General features: G+C 49.5%; 1 protein-coding gene across 1 annotated transcript in view; it reads right to left on the bottom strand.

Moving 5' to 3' along the window:
* The window catches only part of CYFIP1 (cytoplasmic FMR1 interacting protein 1), a 107,399-nt gene that overhangs the window by 11,839 nt on the left and 72,130 nt on the right, over positions 1 to 23,430 (bottom strand). The window contains 4 exon segments of the mRNA XM_012647968.1: positions 1,513 to 1,603; positions 3,520 to 3,663; positions 9,416 to 9,503; positions 17,790 to 17,989. Coding sequence (XP_012503422.1) covers positions 1,513 to 1,603; positions 3,520 to 3,663; positions 9,416 to 9,503; positions 17,790 to 17,989 — 523 coding nt within the window.

Here is a 23,430-nt window from a genome sequence, read left to right as displayed (position 1 = left end):
ACACAGGGCATCTGCAAACCTATACAGCTGCCGCCACACCCAACGGGGAAGCCTGCACGCTCCAGAGCAAGACGGGTGTCGCATGGATGTTCCGGTCAGGCAGTGAGACACAGAAAGGTGCAAGGCATAAACCCTGGAGAGCTGATGCTCCGTGACCTGATCGGTAGATTCATTGCTAACCTGTCAAAAACTGACAGACTGACTCCAAAGTGTGGTCACACAGAAGACCTAGGAGAGCCGAAGCTACTCTGGGAAGAACGAAGCTGGAGACGCCACAGACCACAAACTCCTCATTCCAACTGGATCCGCCCGTGTGGCCACCTGAGACCGCACCTTCCTCACCACAGTCATGCCCAGTTCCCCCACCTCGTTGTCACCATGGTGTGAGCTCGGACCCGTGCCCTGGCCAGCCCCCAACAAGCAGGCAGGAGAGGAGCCGAGAGCAGCCACCTGCACACTTGGCTTTCCCACACAACTTGGCCTAAAAATTCCCATCTCTAGTCAGGACATGAGCATTAGTTGTATTATCCCAACATTCCTCATCTACCTTCTGACAATAAATTAAAACTAGATTCTCCTAAGCAAGGGCCACATTGATGGTTATTTCCCTTCACAGCGGCCAAGGGGGACCGGTCACTGTCCCCTCAAACACTGGCCACACTGTGGGCACCGGGCAGCGTCCAGGAGCTCGGCCAGATGGCCCATCAGGACAGTCTCTCATCGGTCACCTGTGTGTGGGATCAAGTCACTTAACAAGACAAGGCCAATGTGCAACTGTCCAGCTTTCAAGAAAACATTACCAGATAAGAGACAAAAGGTGGTTTTGTTAGTGAAAAAGTTTCCTATAGTCCAATTTTATCATGAAGCAATACCTTTTGAGATCATTAAAGCAATCTATTTGGATAATCCCCAACCAGCGTACGAGCCACGCAAGCCTGGCCCCTCAACAGCACATCTGCCCGAGGGCCCCACGGCCTGTAAGCAGGACAGCCTGAGCCAGAGGGCAAGCCTGCCAGACGGACAGACAGGACTGTCTGGACAGGGAGGGGAGAAGGGGACCCTCTATAGCCTTCTCTGAGGCTCAGTCCCCCCTAAACCCAGCAGGACATGGCAGTGGAGCTCTCGACACTGGCCTGGGGAGAGATTCTTCTGCAGAAGAGCTGGGGAGGGCAGTGCCCAGAACCCTGTCACCTCTCACTACCTGACCCTCCCTGGATGGTCTCATGGGGCCCTCAGCTTCCTCATCTGCAAACGGTGACCCCAACATACCTGCCACACATCCACTTCCTGGTGGTAAGATTCATTTCTTCTACCGTAAGCAACTGGGCTCTATTTGGGCATCCCTACTCCTCCCACACGGGAAAGGTAAATCTAATCCTTTTCAACAGTCTCTGACCTGAATTCCTTTACTGTGGTCTAAGGGCTGGGCTTTCCCTCCTCTCCAGCGACACGACCACAAGCTCCGAGCAGGCAGCGGGGCACAGTCACGCCCAGCCCAGGGCCTGCACTTACCAGGAGAGCCATACTCGTGCCGGGGCAGGCGACAGATCTTGGGCATCACCTCCATCAGCGTCTTCACGTACTGCAGGATCGTGCCTTGCAGCTGCGGGAGAGACAGGCTGCGTCAGCCACTGGCCTCCACTCTGCGGGAGGCTGTGGCTGGTCAGTGAAGGGACCAGGGCTGCAGGATCACTTTGGCTGGGCGTGGAAAGAGAGAGCGGCCTTCAGCAGGTGTCTTTACGTGACTAAATTCATGTTCTGAACCACGACTCCGCTTTTCAGGGGCAAGTGACCCTAAGGAGTGGCAGGAAGAGGGGCAGAGCTCAAGCACCACATGTTCCCCACGGGATGCAACATCAATGTCGCAGCGCCACAGTTCTCACAGGATGGCCTCTGCTCCTCTGACGGGCCGAGTGCAGCGTAAAGACTGGCCCTTGTCACCTTCATGCTCCACCATGGTGAGGCCAGTAACCCCACACCTTCCAAGTTATCACGTGCGTTGGGGCAGAGTCCCCACCTGGGGGTCCTGGCAAAGCCTGGGTTGGTCCTGAGTCGTGGCTGTGCCAAATGACCAAGCTCTTCTATATTCAAATTAGTTTTTGATCCTGACCTATAGTGCTGTGGGTCTGCCAGTGTCTCAGAATTCTGTCAGCCTCTGCTTTGCATTAGGGTCAGGACTGTACCATCTCCTCACCGACTGCTGGAGCCGCTGGCCACAAACTCAGCTTCAAGCTTTCTCTCGGCTAGTGTGTAAAACATGGGGAACTCTAGAAAATCTGTACTTGGCAACAAAGAAGCTTAAAGAAATGGGCTCAGTTATGGAAAGATTACTAAAATATAAAAAGATTAAAGATTTGTAAAAGTTCCTGCTCACTGAATGACAGAAATTACATATAAAAAATCCCTTATAGCCTACAAGTGACATCACTCTCCCTATCTTTCCCTCCTCAAAGACTTGATGACTCTGAGGCCTCCAGGCAAATGGTGGCACTGACACAATCCTGGCCTCAGTCTAACTCAGCAGACATGTGTGCATCTGAATCCGTTGCTCACATTCCTAATGCCACCCGCCTCACAAAAAGGAATTAACCGCTGCGCTCGCTTCCACGTGCCAGGAGCCTTTGCGGGGCAGCGGCGTGGGAGGTGCTGGCACACCATCGCCTGGTGGCGGAGCCCTCCTGCAGCCCTGCCCCCACGGACACCCTGGAGCCTCCGCACACTTGTAGCTTCTCATGGCTGACACTTTCTCCTCCATTTCCCCCAACACAAACGTTTCTCTGAAATCTGTGTTTTACAAAAACTGGTATTTCACAAACGGAAATGGAGTCTTCAAAGAACTGCTCCCTCCCAGACACTTGCCAACTGGAATGCAAGGCGATGGAGGCAGCAGGCTCGCATGATGGCCCGGCCTCTGTCGTGTCCTCCTGTGAGTCTGGGCAAGGTGGTCCTTTGGGGTGGGGTGGGGGGGCTACTTCTCTATATAAAAAGCAATACAGTCCTCCCTCATTACCTGAGGGGAATTTGTCCCAGGACCCCCCATGGATACCCAAACCTGTGGGTGCTCACATCCCTGATATAAAAGGGCACCGTATCTGCAAATAACCTACACGCATCCTCCCACATGCTCTAAATCATCTCTAGATGACTTATAATACCTAATATAACATAAATGCTACATAAATAACTGATACACTGTTCTATTTTTAAAATTTTTTTTAAGCAAGTATTTTTGATCTGTAGATGTGGAACCCACAGATCTGGAGGGCCAACTATATTTTTTTACAAGGAAAGCAATATTTTGGTAATTAAAAACTCTTTCTGTGAATCAGTTAAAATGACATAGATCCATTCTCCCGAGTGTGGAGAGATGGGGGAGGTATCTAACTATATATGCTCTGAATTGTCTGAAGCTAAATAGAACCTACTCATCTGTCAGGGGATGACAGTCCAGACATAGAGAGAAGCTTGCCCCACCTCAGTGAATTCACACCGCATGAGGGGCATCCCTGGGACACTCACCAGGCTCTTGACGACCTTCAGCAGCTCCTCCATGACCACGGCGATGCCCTGATAGCCCAGCAGCCTGCAGATAACTTGAAAGTGCGGAGGCCCCACGAAGTTCCGGTAGCTGCCGTAAATGCTGGAGTAGGCCAGGTTCAGAGCCTGGGGAACAGGGGATGGGGTTTGCGACATGGTCCCCACACACATGCAGATGAAGAATCGCTGCATGAAGAGATCTTGCAACACACACGACACACACCTTCCGGTGAAGAGATCCAGTGAATTTACTGGTAAAATATACTGCCCTTATTGGGATTAGGGTCATGAAACCTGTTCAACCTGTTACGAAAAGCAAACTTGCTAAAATGGAAAACAAAACCATTTGGTGTTTCAACATTTGTTGAACTGCCAATTGGACAGAAGCCATCTTGAGGTCTGGGTGAAAAATGAACACATCTTTGAGTGTCACCCTGCCTCCCAGGGGAGATGCCCAAGGACAGACCTGACGGAACAGTGGGAGCTGCCTTCTCAGGGATGCACAGGGCGCACCAGGAGCTGGGAGAGCAGTCCCCACAGGATGGAAGGGCGAGAAAGGTGGTCAGGGTGGTTCCTGCAGAAGGACACCCCTAAGCTCATCGAAGGATGTGACAATGGGAAGATCCCCCATTCAGTGCTATAAATCTCCCTCTCAGCACTTCCTTAGCTGCACCAGCAAATTTCGATATGCTACATATTCGCACTTCTTTCAGGTCAGGTTCCCTTGCAACTTCCTCTTTGCCCCATGAATTATTTAGAAGTGTGCTAATTTCTAAGTGTTTGGAGATTTTCTTGTCCCCTTTTTGTTACTGATTTCTAGGGTGAGTTTACTGTGGTCAGAGAACACCCTCTGCGTGATTTCAATTCTTTTAATTTTGTTGAGGTCTGTTTTATGGCCCAGGATATGGTCTATGGTGGTCAATGTCCTATCGGCATTTGAAGAGTCTGTATCCTGCTCTCGGGGGGTGGAGCGTTCTACGTGTCACTCAGATCCTGTTCGCTGATGGTGCCATTCAGTCCTCTGCTGTTGCTGATTTGTGTGTAGTCCTTCTACCAATTACTGAGAGGAGTGTTGAAGTCCCCAACTCTAACTGTGGAGGTGTTTCACTTTTCCTTTCACTTATATCGGTTTTTGCTTCTAGGATAGAAGCTCTGTTGTTTGGTCATGGGAGCCCCCCAAAGAGAGTCTGAGTCTAAACTGATCATAATATACTCCACTGACCAAGTCAAACAACATTAAAGCACAGAAACCCTGCCAGGTGCCTGTCCCCTACCCAAGACCCACGACCCCATCAGACCTTAACCATATATAGGTCATTGGCTCTGACACCCCCTCCCTCCTCCAAGCTCCACCACTGTGGCTTTCAATGCTGGAATTTAGTGTAAGATTTTTGCTTGAGAATAGGTTCAATGCTTGAAAAGAAAAACATGAAAATCATCAGTGAAATCTAACGAGCTCGTGTTACAGGCGAGGAAATTCATTCCCAGAGCTGCCCTGACTGGCTCAGGCGCAGCTGTGAGAGGAGACGTCACTCAGCAAGCACGTGGTGCTGGCCTGCTGCCCGGCTGCCCTGTGGACCAGGCGCACCCCAAAGATGACACATCCCGGCGACAGCACAGCCAGAGTAACAAACAACAGATGTGACCTAACTACTCAGGAGGGGGAGGTTACAAATACCACACTGTCAAGCACTTAAACTTGGCAGAGGAAGCGCTCTGCACGCCCGGCCGCACAGCTCAGGTTGGGAAAGACTCTGCTGCCGGTGTCTCAGGCAGAGACCCAGCCTTGTCTGACAGCTGGGGGTGGGGGCGGGGGCGGCCACCCTGACAGAGCCAGCTCTGGACTCACCAGCCGTGCAACTTGGGTTCTCTAACTTTTACGACACTCTGTCTTCCTTAATGAATCGGGGACAAGCTTACTTATTTTACAGGAAAAAGAATTCCGGGAATGTGCTCAAGAGAGTGTTTTACTGAAAGCAGGCATTCCCTAAGTGGTGACGTTACCAAGAACGAAAAAGATAGGCTGGGTGCGGTGGCTCAAGCATGGAATCCTAGCACTCTGGGAGGCCAAGAAAGGAGTATTGCTTGAGCTGAGGATTTCGAGATCAGCCTGAGCAAGAATGAGAAAGACTCTATCGCTACTAAAAATAGCAAAAAAAATAGCCAGGTGTGGTGGCAAGCGCCTATAGTCCCAGCTACTTGGGAGGCTGAGGCAGAAGGATCGCTTGAGCCCAGAAGTTTGAGGTTGCTGCGAGCTATGATGATGCCACGGCACTCTAGCATGGGAAACAGAGCAAGACTTTTTTTTTTTTTTTTTGAGACAAAGAACCAAAAAAATAACATTCTCATAAATAGGTCACTCAACTTCATCAGTTTTATTCCTGCAAGACACTAGCCCTCGTTCACTGTTCATCAAGAAAGAACTAATCAGTTTTTTGAACTAGGTTCCAGTGTATTCCGTAATCACACAGACACAAACACGATAAATGACACTGCAGTAGAACAAACGGCATCTGACGTGCATGAGTGCTCACAAGTAGAAAGGCCGTTTTGAACACACAACTCTGACATCCTGTTTTGGCATTTGGCCTTTTTGGGGGGCAAGGAGGATTCTTAGAAAAGTGTCATATAATATGCATAAGATGAGCAGTCAATGTCAGTGTCACATGTATAAAAGTTCCAAACTGGCTGGGCACGGTGGCTCATGCCTGTAATCCTAGCACTCTGGGAGGCCGAGGCGGGTGGATCGTTTGAGCTCAGGAGTTCGAGACCAGCCTGAGCAAGAGCGAGATCCCGTCTCTACTAAAAATAGAAAGAAATTAGCCAGACAACTAAAAATATACATAGAAAAAATTAGCTGGCCATGGTGGCGCATGCCTGTAGTCCCAGCTACCCAGGAGGCTGAGGCAGGAGGATCGCTTGAGCCCAGGAGTTTGAGGTTGCTGTGAGGTAGGCTGACGCCACGGCACTCTAGCCTGGGCAACAGAGTAAGACTCTGTCTCAAAAAAAAAAAAAAAAAGTTCCAAACAATCTATTAATAACAAAAATCACTGGTTTAGGTTGTAAGAATAAAAATCACACAAATGATTTCTGAAACTGAGGCTAAAATCTGTAAGTGACAAACTTGGGCCCGTAACTCCTGGCACTGCAGGCTCACGTCTGTGTCTTACTGGAAGCAGACAAAAGGTCACCTCCCTGCATTCCTGGGGAATAAAAACGTGTCTCAAGGGCCTTTAACACCGTGATGGACGCACAGATGCACTTTGGACCATAAGAACGGACACGGCAGTGCTGTCCTGGGATCGCAAAAACCACCTGCATAGGTCTTCTCCCCTGCGTGCCATCCGCACAGCCCAATGCCAGCAGATGGTCGACCCAGCCCCTGGCTCCTGCAGTCACCCTCACCAGACTTGGGTGGCGGGGAAAGGGCGCAGGCACGGGGGGAAGAGCCTCATGGCCTGGCTCCTCCTCCGCACAAACTATTCTCTCATCATCGGTGCGTAACAGAAACTTATTTTGTGGTCACGCCTCAAAGAGGGATTAAAAATTTCAGCGTCAAGCCGAGCCCATAGCAAATCTTTCAGTTCACAGAGACCCAAGAAATTTTTATCTTACTCGCCAAACTTTCTAGTCCTATCTTGTAAAACTGCACAGAAGTTAATTTAGTTCTAACAGAGTAAAACACTACATTTGACTTCCAGAAAGGAGGCAGCAGAGCACTTATTCTAATCCTTTTTAAGAATATCCTTTTGATTTGCATATAACATTATGTCATAAAAGTCAGCCTCAATCCTTCTTCAACCTTATGTAATAAAAGTCAGCCTCGATCCTTCTTCAACCCTCCCTAGCACCGTGTGACTTAGGTGTTGGGTGGGGTGGAGCTGAGTCCTCCAGCCACCCACAGGGTTTCAGGTGAGGAGCAGCGCCCCAGCAGCTGTACCGCACACCCTGCCCAGGTGTGGCTGGGTCGCTGCGTTCCTGGCACCTGGCTACCTGTCCAACAGTCTCCTGGAGGCGTCAACGCAGGCGCAGGAAGCCCAGGACGACACAAAGCCACTCACATCCTATGGGCTCTGGGTAGTGCCATAGGATGGAGGAGGGTTTGAGAGGCAGCACATCTTTGAGAGGCCGGTCTCGGGAATGGACAATGTCACTGTCCCAGCGTCCCCCAGGCATCCCTGGGACCATGTGTCGGCAAGGCTCCCAGCCCCAACACTTCTCTGTCCCTGCCCCCACAGCGAGGCAAGGCTGTCCCTTGCCAGCCTGCAATCTCAAATTTATAAAAGAACCCACTACCTTCAAACATCAGCAACCTTATGGAGTAGCTTAAGTGTATTATATTTTTAATTGCCATCGTAGAGTTGCTAAAAAATAAATCAACCTCTAGAAAACTAAAGAGAACATAATTTTTCAAGACCATAATCTTTGCAGGGTCACCCTCACCCCACCCAAGCCCCATTTCCCCAAGAGGAGTCTCACGCCTCCTTCGTCACATCCCTGCCCACAGTTCATACACATTGAAAAGAGGCCCCCTCTTCAGGGACACTCTGGTCACAATGAAAAGACCACCCGCAGCCTGCCACTCCCTCTCACCGAAGGGTGGAGGGCATGGGCAGTGTGTGCCGATATCTGTCACTCCACAAAACCAGTGCCCTGACTGGGATGTCTGCCCTGTTCTAAGGTGCAAACGCCCCCATCTCGGCCAAGATCAAGCCACTGCCTGCAGGGAGAGGAAGGCAGGCACCAAGGGCACCGAAAGGAGAAGCTCTCTGAAGAACAGAGGGCCAGAAAGCAATGTGTTAGAAACATCTTTTCCACTCCTCCGACCCAGCTGGTGCCCTGAAGTGCCCAGTGCCAGGTGCAGGCTTCATGGGGCAGCAGGGCTCAGGTCCTCCCCGTCGTGGATCGACGACGTCCTACGGTCGCCCTGAGACACCTCGCTCGCTTTGCACTTGTCTCACTCACTTCCTTAAGCGTTCAGCTCCCCACCAGTGAGGACACTGACATGCTGCTGAGTGCTGGTGGCCTGCCCCCAGGATTGTGGGTCCAGGACACTCCCGCCAGCAGCAAGGACGGCAGTGTCATCCTTCAGGAAGCAGCTGCGTGCTTTAACCTACTCCTGTTATGGGCAAGATAATTCTCACCTGTTATTATTTCAGACAGCCACTGCGGAGGCCGGATATCTACTTTTATTTTTTACTATGTGTTTGCAGAGTGTCTGCTCATTTCATCTGTCTTGTTTTTTGCTACAGGGTGTTTATCTTTTCCTTATTGAATCACAAGAGTGCTTGAAATATTGAGACACTAACCCTTAATGACACTCAGACTTGTCAATCCATCCTTTCCTCGCGTGGACGTTCGTCCTATCCACACAGAGCTCAGACGCAGCAGCGTTCTGGGATGTCGCTCACCAGCTTTTCTCCTGCCAGCTGTCAGGTCTCCTCTGCGCCCACCTGGCCCCTCAGCACCTGCCCTGGCATTGCTCCTGGACAGCTGTCCTGGGCCCACCTCAGGAATGTGCTTGAGCCTCTTCCACACACTTTCTTGCCTCGGTGTTTTACAACTTTCACATCTCCCAATGATCTCATTTATTTTAGAGCCAGGATGAAGCCAGACCTGGCCAGACCCCTGCCACGAGGCCAGAGTTACCCACAAGCTAGTTCTAGAGACAGGCTTTTGGGGGTTGGTTGATTAGTTTCTGTTTTAAATTACTGCTACTTTTCAGGAAGATGATAATGGAATGGAAGGAAAAAAATAACATTTTATACATGGCAGGATACATTTAAGTCATTGCAACTAAACTAATTTAAATTAAACTTAAAAAATGTGCTTCACTATGAACTTAAAAATCATAACACACAAACACAAGAGAACCTACCTTGGATCCATGCAAATACTGGGGTTGCGCATTAGGCTGCTTGTCTCTTTGAAATTCCTGAGAAAATGGCAATACTGTCCGAACAAACCTAAACAAGAAAGGTTTTTAAAAAGAAGAAAACCAAATTTAATGGTATTTCTTTAAAATTCAGAACTTTTCCATGACCCATCTATTAAAGCTTCCTCCCAGTCAATGATATAATCATCAAATAGGGAAATTCTAACAAATCAAAAAGCATAGAATGAATTAGATATAAATTCTCTGAAATATGATAAATGTACCCAAAGCTCAAGAGCCACAGCGGGAACACCTGTTATCCTTCAACCTGTAAACAGAGTCTCCACACTCAGGGAAGGAGTCTGGTCTGTCGGTACCAGAACCATCTCAAGCCCAACCCAAGCCGTGGATAACTGGTAACAACTGGGCTTTGCTGCACCCACAGACACTGCAATGACAGTGGGGACCCTAGCCTGCCCAGGGAACGGTGACGTCCCAGTTACTCAGATCACTGGTCGGGGGTGTCAAGGGGGAACAAATTGAAGTATTTATGACCATACTTGCCTAGTCTGGAGACTGTGTCTTGATAATGGATTAGGGGCCATTTAAAATCAAATGCTTAAGTTTTCAAGCAGAAACATCAAACATGGCTAACACTTTTAAATTGGAAGCATTCATGTAAACACATAAAACTTTTGCAAAGAATCGTGATAAACAAAAACACCTGGATCTGCTAATTATTTAACTCTAAGAACTCGATCAACTCATAATTGCACTTTAGGAAATAAAAAACGATGCATTTGTCCAAACACTGCTGTCACACAGAACGTGAACGTCTGCGGGGAGCTAGCAGCACACACGGCAGAAGCACTGATGCAGACAGGACGCTCGGGGCAGAAGCGCAGCCACTGGGCCCGCTCCCACCACCGCAGCGCTGCTGCCGCACCCGTCAACTGCGGGCCTCCAAACCACCTGGATTAGTGCCCCAGCAGAAATTCGCACGTCTCCCTCCTCGTGTGTGCTTTCTTCAAAAGCACTGTGCTGTCAATCAACTAGTATCCCTGGCATCCCACAACCCTCGGTGTTGGAGGGGTGTGTGTCTGTCTGCACGTGTCTGTCACTGCTTGTCTATTCGTGTGTATACATCTGCCTATGTATACGCGTCTGTGTCTGGGTATGAAAACGTGTTATATCTGGGAGTCTGCATGTGCGCGCACCTACGTTCACACACCCGCTCCAGGAAGGGCATTCCATCAGGAGGCACCAATGTCAGGGTGATGCTCAGAAGAGGGAACCCCATTCCCCAGAGGCTCCTGGGCACTGCTCACACTGTGGGACGCCCCTGAGAGCATCACACCTGCAACGCTGCACCCATAGGTCGGCCTCCGTCCACCTCTGACAGGGACGGGGGCAGGAAAAGACAGCAAATTGAAAATCAGAGCAGAAATCAACTGAAGGGAGCCAAGTACCAAGGTGAGACACATACTTACCTGACAAGTTTTTCCTATGTCTGCTTAGAGCACAATATGTTTTCCCAAAGTAAGAATGTTTAAAATGCCTTTTAAATTTTAAAAGCAGGCCTTAATTATTTTGTCTATAATATAGGTGAAATATAAAACTTTCAAAGTAATGTAGTTACTCATGTTATTAAAAATTTTAATCAATATACATGTATACAATACATATATTCTATATTTCTCAACAATACACTTCTACAACTTTTTCTTGGTTTATCAAATTTAGATACTTACTGATTCCTGGGCAGAAGGATTTGGCTAGCCTTTGACCCCCGTTCTGGGAGGCACCCTCTATTTTTTTTTATTTGTTTATTTTTTATTTTGTTTTTTGAGACAAGAGTCTCACTCTCTTGCCTGGGCTAGAGTGCCATGACATCAGCCTAGCTCACAGCAACCTCAAACTCCTGGGCTCAAGCGATCCTCCTGCCTCAGCCTCCCAGATAGCTGAGACGACAGGCACATGCCACCTTGCCCAACTAATTTTTTCTATTTTTAGTTGTTTGGCCAATTTCTTGCTATTTTTAGTAGAGACGGGGTCTCGCTCTTGCTCAGGCTGGTCTCGAACTCCTGGGCTCAAATGATCCACTCACCTTGGCCTCCCAGAGTGCTAGGATTACAGGTGTGAGCCACCGCGCCCAGCAGGGAGGCACCCTCTAAACCCTTGGAATTTCTGCATGACAAGAGTGACTCTGTTATTTATGAAGGGGCCATGGGACCACACCTGAGTTTATACCACCCCTGTGACTACAGGGCTGCGGCTGTCAGCCTGGTGAACTCAGTGGGGAGGGGCTGGAGGCTGAGCTCAGTCACACGGCCAATGATTCAGTCAATCCTGCCTATGTAACGAAGCCCCAGTAAAAACTCTGGACACCAAAGCTCAAGGGAGCCCCAGGCTGGCAGTGCTCTTCAAGCATTGTCTAACCTTGATGCTGGGAGAGAGACATGTCCCTGAGGACAGGGGAAGCTGTGCGTGTGGCGCCCTCCCAGACTGCACCCTGGGCATCCTTCCAGTGTGTATCCTTTTGCTACAATTAACTGTAATGGTAAGAAACAGTGTGCTCAGTGAGCGCTGGGAGTCTTCCACCTGTGGGGCTGGAGGAGGGCAGTCCCTGAATTTGTAGCCAGCTGGTCAGAAGTGAGGGTGGCCCTGGGGACCCCAAATTTGTGGCTGATGTCTGCAGTGAAAGCAGTCTTGTGGGAGGGCTGTGCCCTCAGACTTTCCAGTTTGGCAAGCTCATTGCAGTCCTCTAATGGGAAAACTAAGGTTCGGCACCAACATACTAAGTCCCCACTCCACACTTCTCAGCTAAATTGAGACTCAGTTTTCACTTTATTATGACCCTGATCAGTGCTGGGCCCAGGAGTGACCTTCCTTTGTGTTTATCCTGCTTGAAGTTCACTGAGCTTCTTATATACATAGGTTTACAGTTTTCATCACATTTGGAAATTTTAGGCCATTAATTTTCAAATATTCTTTTCTGCCCATCCGTAATCTCTTACTAGGGTTCCAATTACAAGCATATCAGAACACCTGATACTGTCCCGCAGTTCAGAGGCTCCTCTCATTATTTTCATCTTTTTTCCTCTCTGTACTTCAGTTCAGATATTTTCCATTGTTATAATTTCAAATTCACTGAACTTTTGCGAAGTTTAATCTGACATTCAGCCCAAGTGAAATTTTCATTTCAGATACTGCATTTTTCCGCTTTAATTCATTTTGTTCTTTTATGTAACATCCCTTCATCTCTGCATTGTGTTGGTTTTCCTTTGACTCCTGGAGCATACTTACAATTGCTGTCTGAACATCCTTGTCTGCTAATTCCATCATCGCTGTCATTTCTGTTTTCTACTGATTGATTTTTCTCCTGGTTATGGGTCACATTTCCCTGTTTCTGGAATATCTAGTAATTCTTGATTGGGTGCTGGGCATGGTAATGTCATATTGTTGAGTGTCTTGACTTTATTACTGTCTTTTTAGAGTACTGAGGTTGGGGTGGGGGCAGGCAATTCAGTTACTTGTGAATCAGATGGATCCTTTCACGATTTGTTTTTGGCACATCTAGGGGTAGGTGAAATATTCGATACCCTAGAGCTGGTTTAGCCCTGCTACTATGGCAAGACCCTTCTGGCACCTCTATTGCATGCCTGGGTGTTCAGTGGGGTTTCTCCACTCTTGCTGGTCGGAACCCATATGACTCCTGGCCCTCTGTGAGCTCTGGGAATTACTCAGCTTACAGCTGTCTGCACAGGTACAACTGAGGGGCACCTATGGTCTATGTTGGTGTCAGGAGCTGTTTTTCTGCGAAGCTCCTTCCTCTCCCGTACTCTACCCTGCAAATTCCAGTCGTCTCAGCTTCCCCAAATTCCAGTCTGTTTCCTCTACTACAAAAGACCTCTAAGTTGTACTTGGACTGCCTCTGTACTTGGTCCAGAAAGTAATTCCATGCAGAAAGCCAGGGAGATCACAGGGCTCATCTCATTTGATTCCTTTGTGTAATGTTGTACAATGTGCAACGTTGATTCATCTATTTTGTCCAGTTTTTCATTTGTTCAAGAGAGAGTAAGTACAGACCCTGTTACTCTATCATCTCAATAACTTTTAAACACAATATTTTGACTATATACTCTAAGTCTAAAGACAAAAAGCTGAAAACAAATACTGAACTGCAGTTGGTAGCTTTATGTTTCACAGTGGTAAGGACGAGCAATTCTGAAACTACTTTTTGTGTTTTCTAGACAATGAGAAAATTGTAAACAATTTAGCAAATGAATAAATATATTAATAATAATGAAACAAGGATTCTCAGTGCCTAAGAAAGTTGGAAAAATGGAAAGAGAGAAGACTAGAATGAACTCTGCAGTGATGAACCTGAACTGGAGATAGTATGAACTCATGGTTTTAACATACAAATAGCAATACAGAAATACACATACACACACACACGCTATGGTTGAACTGTGTCTCCAAAAAAGATACACTGAATTCCTCACCCCTGGTACCTCAGAATGTGAATTTATGTGGAAATAGGGTCATTGCAGCTGTAATTCGTTAAGATGAGGTCACACTGGAGTAGTAGGATAGGCCCTTAATCCAATATGACTGGTGTCCTCACAAGAAGAGAAGAGACACAGTGTCAGACACACAGGGAGAACATCGAGCGAAGATAGAGACAGAAACTAGAGTGACGCAGCTGAAAGCCAGGCAACACCAGGGGCTCATGTCTACCACCAGGTGCTAGGAAGAGGCAAGAAAGGATGTACCCAGAGCCTCAAAGGGGGCATGGCCTGCTGACACCTTGATCTCAGACTTCTGGCCTCCAGAACTGTCAGAGAATAAACTTCTGTTGTTTGAAGCCACCCAGTGTGTGGTGCTTTGCTACGCCTGCCCCAGGAAACCAATCCAGTACAGTGCAAGTATTTCCTAGCTCTGACCACCAACAGGGTCTAGAAACAGTGACAAACCCAGTGGCAACGAGCATACCTGTGCCCAGACTTAGTTCTTAAATATCATCGTCCTCTAAAGAAAATCCTTGGAGAAATGACAGCTGCCAAAGATCAAGGGGAAGAATGCAAGACGGGCCTGGAACATCTCGTGGTGCAGAAGTTAGTGCATTGCCGAAAGAACGATGGCGACAGGCCAAAGGAGACAGAACCCCACCTGAAGGCGCCCCTGCCCCAACTGGGCTGATCTGAGCCTCAAAAGTCAACTAATGATAGTAACAGATTATGACCGTGAGTTAGAATCTCTGAGTCCCTGCTGATAATAAACAAATGAGCAAATAATAAATAAACCTCAACTACATGAGGCCCTAGAGCAGCCACCAGGTGCATCGTGCCAGTCTGCGAACAGGAGCATTCCCCACACCTCCTGGGGTTGTGGGGAAACACACAATCACAGAAGAAGTGCCTTGCTGTCCCTCCCTGTGGCTGTGATGTAAGTGCAGACTCAGGATGAAGGACCAAGTGCTGCCTGATGCCCCATAAAGAGGTGAGCGACAAGCCCCAGGGAACCGTGTGCTGAGCAGAGGAGCGGCAGGAGGGGCGGGCCGAGGGATTGTCCTGGGCAGCTAATTCCAGTGTGGCAGGGCAGGGCAGGGCGGCATGGCGTCCTCCTCCACACCTCGCCTCACCGTGGGCAGGGCTCTCAACCGGGGAGACCCTGGCACTGTCTGGAGAGTGTCACAACTGGGCCACAGGGAGGTGCCTCTGGCATCTGGTGGTGGAGGCCCCACCGAGAACAGTCGGCAGTGCCTCGCTGGGACTGCAGGGAGGGCAGCAAAGCTGTCGAGAGGCTTCCTGCGAGCAGAGCACGATGTGTGGCTCTGTCTCCAGCAAAGCCCGAGTCACACCAGGGGCCTGCAACCTGCCCCTGAAAGAAATGGGGAGAAGAAACCCTTCGCAGCTTCCTCCACTAATGATACACACAGCTGTGTCTCCACTGCTGGGGACGAAGGAGGGTGCCAGCTGCCCAGCTGGTGACCACACACAGCTCTAGCGCACCAGCCACCTTTGTCGTCAAGGTTGTTTTCCATGTTCAGGTACTGGAGCCACTTGCACCAGGCCAGCCGGAGGAGTCCCACACCCACATGGTGCTCGGACAGCTGGATTGAGCTGCGGCGACCGGCAGCACGGCACAGCAGGGCTGCAGGGGGCGCTCTCTCTCATGTTTGCTTTCACAAACAAAAGGCATGTGTCCCTGATGCCTCCAGAGACAGGCTTGTCATCCCTTCTGGAGAACACACGTGAGCACAGTCACCATGAGAAATGAGAGTGAAGTAATGACACAGCATTACGGGCTGGATGGTGTCCACCCTGCCACATGACATGACAGCTCCATGCAATGCCCACGGCCTCACATGGCATCAGGCAACACCTTGGGAGGAAGGCGCCTGGTGCAGACACCAGCTCGTGGGTGCTGGGAGGGAATTCAGGCAGGAGCCGCCACGCCATGAAGTAGCCCTTACTAAGGCCCCCGTGGCTGTGGACCCCTGGATGATCCACGGACGTGCAGAGAAGAGCACGGTTGGGGTAAGTCCCTTCTTCACCTGACAGAGAGAAAGGCAGTCGACACTATGTGACCAGACACCCTCAGAGAGTAGCACAGGTTGTTTTTCTGCCTAATTTTCCGAGAAGTTGTCACTGACATCAGGAACATCACGCTGTGGCAGTTCACCCGTGCAGGTGGCTCTCACATGAGTCATTCTTCTGTTTCTCGGGAACTATCACCACCAACCTAAACAAAGAGGATCCTGCGAACACTGGGCATGACGCGAAGGTGTTTCCAGAAAGTAGCCCAGGCGAGCATGTGTCCCTGCTAGCACAGAACTACCCTCTTGACGGAACACGAGCAAAGAGAACGTGTGCGCACCAGCATGCCCGATAACCTAATTTTTGCAGAACACAAGAAGCGTACGTGTATTTCACTGCATGGCAAGAACTCTAGAAGACAGATACATTTTTATAAGGGAAACCTCTGGGGCTTTCACTAATTTTGTCGTCATCTATGTATCTATGATTTCTAATTTTTCTACAATTACGAGTCATTATTGGTGTAATAAAAATATTTTTTCAATTAATTCAGACAAACAGATATCTTAAAGATAAGTTAGATAAGGATGACAGTCTTTAAAGTCTAGTTTCTGTGGACCACGGCCAGCCAGTCCCAGGAGGCCACCTGAGCTGCGGAAGCCAACCTGGGCCCCTCCGTCCGCAGCCTGGAGCCCAAGGCTGCGTCCCGGACTCCCCTGCCCAAGGAAAGGCATTAGCCGCCCGGCCGTCAGAAGAGCTGCCTGGCAGATGACATCCACAGCCCCAGCACCCTGAACAGACCAGGCAGCAACATCAGGCCACAGGACAGCCCCTTCTCTCCTCAGCTGCTGGAGCTCGGCTCTCCCATCTCTCACGGCACAAAACTCTGGGCCTGAAAGTCAGCAGCAATTCGGCCCATACACAGTGAGCTGTTAAGATCCAGTAGCAAAGCAAACGCACTTACTTTTAAGAGTGCTCCTAATGCACACGCGTGCGCGCGCGCGTACACACACACACACACACACACACACACACACACACACGCTCCTCCTCTACCTCTGGGGGGCTCAGTAGGCCAGGCACTTGTTTGGAGCCCCCTTCACCCTCTGGGCTGTTGGTGTCGGTGGGAAGGCCTGGTGTGCAACACGCATGCAGACACACGTCCCTGGCACGTGCAGACACCGTGCAGGAACCAAGCTCAGCGCACAGAGATCACGAACCTCACCCAGACAGGCCGGGTGTGCGGAGGCCCAGGCAGGGCAGTGCCGGGACTCAGGCTGTAGTACGAGGCTGAACCACATGGCACTGCTGGTATGAGCCCTTTCACCCACCACACTAGTAGGATGGGAGGTGGGTGGGAGGGTGGCTCTCACACGCCCCAACATCCCAGCGTGGAAACATGAGGAGCAAAGTCACCACCGCCACTCCCACAGAGGCAGACTCAGAATCAGTGGGCGCAGCCCCAGCAGCTGCCCTCACGTGCACCACAAGACTCCGTGCTGAGCCACAGCAGGTGCCCTGCGTAGGAACATGGGTGCCCTGCGTAGGAACATGGCTCCCCTGCCCACCTTCCACCCTGGCCTAGTCACTTCATCTCCATATGCAGGGGGCCACGACCGCCTGCCTGAGGGCTGGCCTGGGGCCACACCTGCTAACAAAGAGACCAAGCGGCCCTGAGTACGCTGCATGTGGGAAATAATGGGGAGCAGATGGTGGGGGACAATGACCCAGCTGGCCGGTGGCAGCCTGAGGAAGCGGGTCGCTGAGCCCCTCCTGCACAGAGGCTCCTCAGCAGGGGCACCCAGGAGCGCCCGTGGGGCAGGCATGCTCACCGGTTGGTGGAGCCATTGTAGCAGTAGTTGGGCAGGAAGTCATAGTTGAGCTCCCAGAAGACGTGGAGGGTGATCCTCCCGTAGGGCGCGGACACGTTGTGGTTGGCCTCCCGGAACATGGCATCAAAGCTGTCCAGCGTCAGGTACCGGCTCAGCAGCTTATGGGTCATGCGGTTGATTTCTAAGAGGCCGTCCAGCTCCTGTGGGGCCACAAAGACAGGGCATGGGGACAAAGCCGGGCTAGGCAGGAAGGAGCCCCTCCATCCGATCCCCACCCAGGCCTCGCGGTCCTGGGGGGGCTGCACTGAGGTGGCCGCCAGGCAGGGTGAGCTCCGGCAGGCGATGTGAGCTTGCCTCCCATCATGCCCTCCACACCGTCCCCGAAGCGCTCCTTCCTTGCTGCGGTTGCCCCCACTGGGCCACTGTCCTTTCTCTACTGCAGTCACCTCCAGCCACCCCACGGGGCAGAGTCCACAGGTCCCTCCTAGCACAGCACTCGAGTCTGCGGCACAGCCGGCAGCCGCGCTTCCTCAGGTGTTGGCTGGGTCAGCTTTCCCGGGAGTCACTTAAAAGCACGGGCGGGGTGGGAGAGCCGGCAAACACGTCCTCACGGGCCCTGCAAACCCACACACTGCCCGCCCACGGGACTCGCCTCGGCTGCGCCGTCCGAGGCGGCAGCCAGTGCTGGGAGCGCGGCTGCTCCTGCCTGAGACGCGCCGAGTGTGGCGCCCACGCCAGACCTCCCACTCCGCACGAGAGACAGCACGTCACACCTCTCCCAATAACACTGCCATAGGGGTAACACATTGAACTGGTAATGTGGGAATATATATGGCTATTGAAATATATTATTATTAATAAAAATAAATCCGCCTATTTATTTTTCCTTTTCTAATGTGACTACAAGTAAATTTCAAATTATGGATCTGGCTTGCGTTACATTGCTATCGAACAGCACTGGTCTGGGTCAGAGCCTCGACCAAGGATTTTAATCAAAACCATATCTGGCCAGTAGCAGCTAAAACACCAAGGCCCTGTACCAAACCAAGCTTGTGAAGAAAGGCGGCCGTGCGTCTCTGAGGCCCAGCCTGTCTGGTTCTGAGGAAGAACATGAAGAGCCCTGCTCCCCGGCAGAGATGTTCCCAAGGCCAGCACTACCCTCCCCATGCCCGACGCCCACCCTGACTTCTGGCTTCTTCCTCTCCAGTGAGGAACAATCTTCCTGAGTCCTTCCCGTTCATTACCATCTGTCTTCAGCCTTTATTCTCAGAAGATCAACTTGGCTGCTACAAAATCCTCGCTCACACTTCCTTTCCTCGGCGCTGGCAAATGGCTAAGGAAACTGGATCGTCTTTTCCTAACTGCTTTGCTCAGACAGCCAAAGGAATTTTTCTTCTCCTTAAAGTCCAATCCTTTTACTGCAGTATTTCTTGGTGTTGGCCAGTTTGGGTGAATTTTCCTGGGGTAGATGATATATGCTTTTAATATACACTTTCAAGTTTTCTTTTATCAATGTTTTCTTGAAAAACACATTTTAATCTTTGTTCCATTTAGTTGCCTTGGTTTTCTCCTTCAGGGACCTCTATGATATGCATGTTGAATCTTTGTTTTCTATCTTCCATATCATTTTCTCTCAAGTTCTTTTTCTCTGTCTTCATTTCCTCTTGATTTTAAAAATTTTCCTCATTTTATTTCTCTTAAAGTCATCATCCATTATGTTCTTTCTGGTGTAGTCTTCATTTCTGAAACAATTTTTCTTTAGTTTTTAATTCTTTCATCAGTCTGTCACCTCTCTTCTCAAAGCTTTCTTTTCTCCCATCATCTTATTTCTAGATTTTTAACAATTCTGTTATGTTATTCTTTCACAGCAACTACCACTTTCTTAATTTCTTTTAGCTCACTTTGAAAGATTAGGTTATGGTTTTCCTAAGTTTTACGGACATCTTTCTGTCTTGCTCTCATTGGCTGCAGGGGCACTATCGTGCATTTACAGTCTCTTTATTGCATAACGCATCCCAACGGGACTGGACCACGATCCTCATCTATGCTCAACTGCTAAGTGGAAAAAGCTTTCTCACGCTTTGGGGGCGGCAGGGTCTGGCCAGGGCCAGCAGCAGCAGCAGCTCCTGCTTTCTGGGATCTGTCTCTCCTGCTCTCCTCCCTTAACTCTGCCTGCACTCTTCTTCGCCCTGAAACCCCTAACCATCACCAGTCTGCTGGTAGCCCCAGCAGCTTTTCCCACATGCAGCGCTCTCTGAAGGGGATTTTGATTCATTTTGAATCTGGAGTTTGCAGGGCCAACTGTTCTAGCCCCATCAAACCTTCTCTCATCTCAGCATCCTTGAAGAGCTCTGTGGAAGTTATTCTCCGCAGGCCATGAACGGCAGCAGGAGCCGGAGCCATCAACCCAGGCTCCCCGAATTCAACGGGGCCAAGTCATGGGCGGCACAGCCAAAGTGTGTTCAAACGGCTTCACCCACAAAGATCCTGGCATTGGCTAATGGATTGTGGTATCCCCAGGGCTGGAACGACAATGAGCTTTCGAAAGTCTTATTTGATCTGGATAAAGGGGAAAGCAAGCTCTAGGTCGACTAAACACAAGTGTGACATGAATCATCACAAAGGAAATCTCTGCTCCTCAACCAGTTCCCAGACCCAGAGCTCCATGGATGAAGGGGAGGAGGATCTTCTGACACTAACAAAAATGCATAATGCAAATCCTCCCACCACGTTCCTCTGATGGAAATGGATGTGCAGCCACTTATTGCAATGACTGACCAGTCCGCTCAGGACTACTGGACACTCGCTCTGAACTGACATTAATTCCTAAAGATTCAAAGACACTGCGGTCCAGAGCCAGGGGAGGCCTAGGGATCAGCGGAGCTGGGGCGCGGGTCCCTCCCAGAGAACTGACATTCGTGAGTGCAGGGCCATTGTCTTCTTCCAGCGTCAGGTTTCTCTGATATCATCTCTTCAGACAAGGCTTCTGCGACCTCCCTCTCCTCTCCTGTGACACTCCAATCACGCCACATCTTTCTGCTGGGTCCCGTGGTTCTTAAGCTCCTTTCTGTTTCGGCAGTTCTTACTTTTCTCTGTTTCTGAGTATGCACATTTTCTAATGTCCTGTTTTACTATTCCTTAATCCTGTCTTCTCCTGTGTTCAAATTGCCATGAACTCATCAAAAATATTATGTTCTTTACATCTAGAATATCTATTTCATTCCTTTTTATAGAATCTAATTCTCTGAAGAAATTCTCCCTTTTTTTGTCTCTTTTATCCATCTTTTCTCCATCTTCTCGGGCATATTAATCGTAATTATTGTAAGTCCTTGTGTGCTAACTCAATATCACCAAAGAGTTTGTCTCTACTGTTGCTTTTTTCTCTTGGTGTGGTCATAAGATCTTGTCTCTTATGTCTGATAATTTTGTTTTTTTAAGACACAGGATCTCACTGTGTCTCCCAGACTAGAGTGCAGTAGCATCATCATGCTCACTGTAACCTGAAAACTCCTGGGCTCAAGTGATCCTCCTGCCTCAGCCTCCTGAGCAGCTGAGGCAGGCACATGCCACCATGCCTGGCTAATTTTATAAAATTTTTTTGTAGAGATGAAGTCTCCCTATGTTGCCCAGGCTGGTCTCGAACTCCTGGCCTCAAATGATCCTCCTACCTCAGCCTCCCAAAGTGCTGAGAGTATTGGCGTGAGCCACCTCGCTGGCCTTGTCTAGTAATTTTTAATTGAGTGCTGAGCATTGTACATTTAAAAAACTCTGGAGGCTCCCAAAGCAGTTGTTTCCACAAAGCATATCCCCTCTTTTCCCCACAAGGCAGACAGGGCTGGGGCCTGTGCACACGCTCCAGTTTGGGTGGGATTGAGTCCAGGCTGGGCTGTAGTTCTGTTGAGACCCTGTCTAACTCTAACATGGCCTCTAGGAAGCCTTCATTTCAGAGCCCAGCAGGTCTCTGAACCTCAGCACGAAGAGCCTGTGGGGGGTTCTGCTCTGCTTTTGGAGATCCTACCGCCTAGCTCTTCAGCCTGCCATCTTGCACAGCACCAGAATTTGGCAGATTCCTCCAGTGGGACCTGGCCACCCAGTCTGCAGCATTGTCCCTTGAGGCCTCACAACCTACCAAAGCTCTGCACCTTTGCTGTCCCCTTGGCAAGGCTTGCGACCTGGGCCGCACCCAGATTCCCAGCCCCTGGCCTTTTGAGAGCTGGCAAATGCCCCACGGAAAAGCAACTATGAACCCTCAGCTGATTGCAAAGAGGTTTGCCCTTTACGGAATTACAATCCCTGAGTCCGTACGGATTTGCAGTTCTGGAGGGTCTTTCCCATTGATTTTTGTATTTTATTCAGCCTTTCTGGTTGTCCTCCACAGGACTGCCGGCCCACCTAGAGCCACCACACCCTACTCCAAGTCAGAGGTTTTGAGTCTCGTGGAAGTACCTTCTGCTCTTCCTCTCCGGGTGAGGCTGCCCCCGCAGGGTGACTCTCTTGCCCACCTGTCAGTGTAAGCACTCTATTCTGTCCAGGTCCTCTGGCCTTTTTTTTTGCTTTTGCTTTAGAAAAAAGGCCACACTGCTTCATTTATGATGGATACATAACATACTCTATTAGGTTGGTGCAAAAGTAATTGCGGTTTTGGACTGTGAATTTTAATTCATTATAACTAGGCTCAAACACATCTTTATTAACTGAAATAGGAACCATTACAATCAACACATTATTGCCAATGAGAAATAAGTTTGTTTATTCCTATAGTGTAAAAATCCATGCTTCGGGATTCAACAAACTCTTGGAAAGCATTCTGCATCCTGCTGGTTGTGGAAACATTTTCCCTGCAAAAAGCTGTCGAGATGCTTGAAGAAGTGGTAGTCAGTTGGTGAGATGTCAGGTGAATACGGTGAATGAGGCAAAACTTTGTAGCCCAATTCATTCAACTTTTGAAGCATTGGTTGTGCAACAAGCGGTTGGGTGTTGTCATGAAGAAGAATTTGGTCCTTTCTATTAACCAATGCCAGCTGCAGGTGTTGCAGTTTATGGTACATGTCATTGATTTGCTGGGCATACTTCTCAGATGTAATGGTTTCGCCGGGATTCAGAAAGCTGTAGTGGATCAGACCGGCAGCAGACCACCAAACAGTGATGATGACCTTTTTTTGGTGCAAGTTTGGCTTTGGGAAGTCCTTTGGAGCTGCTTCTTGGTCCAACCACTGAGCTGGTTATTGGTCATACAAAATCCACTTTTCATCGCACATCAACAATCCAATCAAGAAATCGTTTGTTGTTTCATACAAGAAGAGAAGATGACACTTCAAAACAATGATTTTTTTTATTTTCGGTCAGCACATGAGGTACCCACTTATTGAGCATTTTCACCTTTCCAACGTGCTTCACACGCCCAATGATAGAATGGTCAACCTTGAGTTCTTCAGCAACTTCTCGTGTAGTTACAAGAGGATCAATTTCGACGATTACTCTTAACTGGTCGTTGTCAACTTCCGATGGCCGGCCGCTGCGCTCCTCATCTTCAAGGCTCTCATCTCCTTTGCAAAATTCCTTGAACAACACTACACTGTGCGTTCATTAGCCGTTCCTGGGCCAAATTCGTTGTTCATGTTGTGAGTTGTCTCTGCTGCTT

This window comes from Propithecus coquereli, unplaced genomic scaffold, assembly GCF_000956105.1.
Source record: "Propithecus coquereli isolate 6110/MARCELLA unplaced genomic scaffold, Pcoq_1.0 Scaffold28, whole genome shotgun sequence".
NCBI classification, from domain to species: domain Eukaryota; kingdom Metazoa; phylum Chordata; class Mammalia; order Primates; family Indriidae; genus Propithecus; species Propithecus coquereli.
The sequence above is the reverse complement of the archived record's forward strand: the minus strand, read 5'-3'. Positions and strand labels throughout refer to the sequence as shown.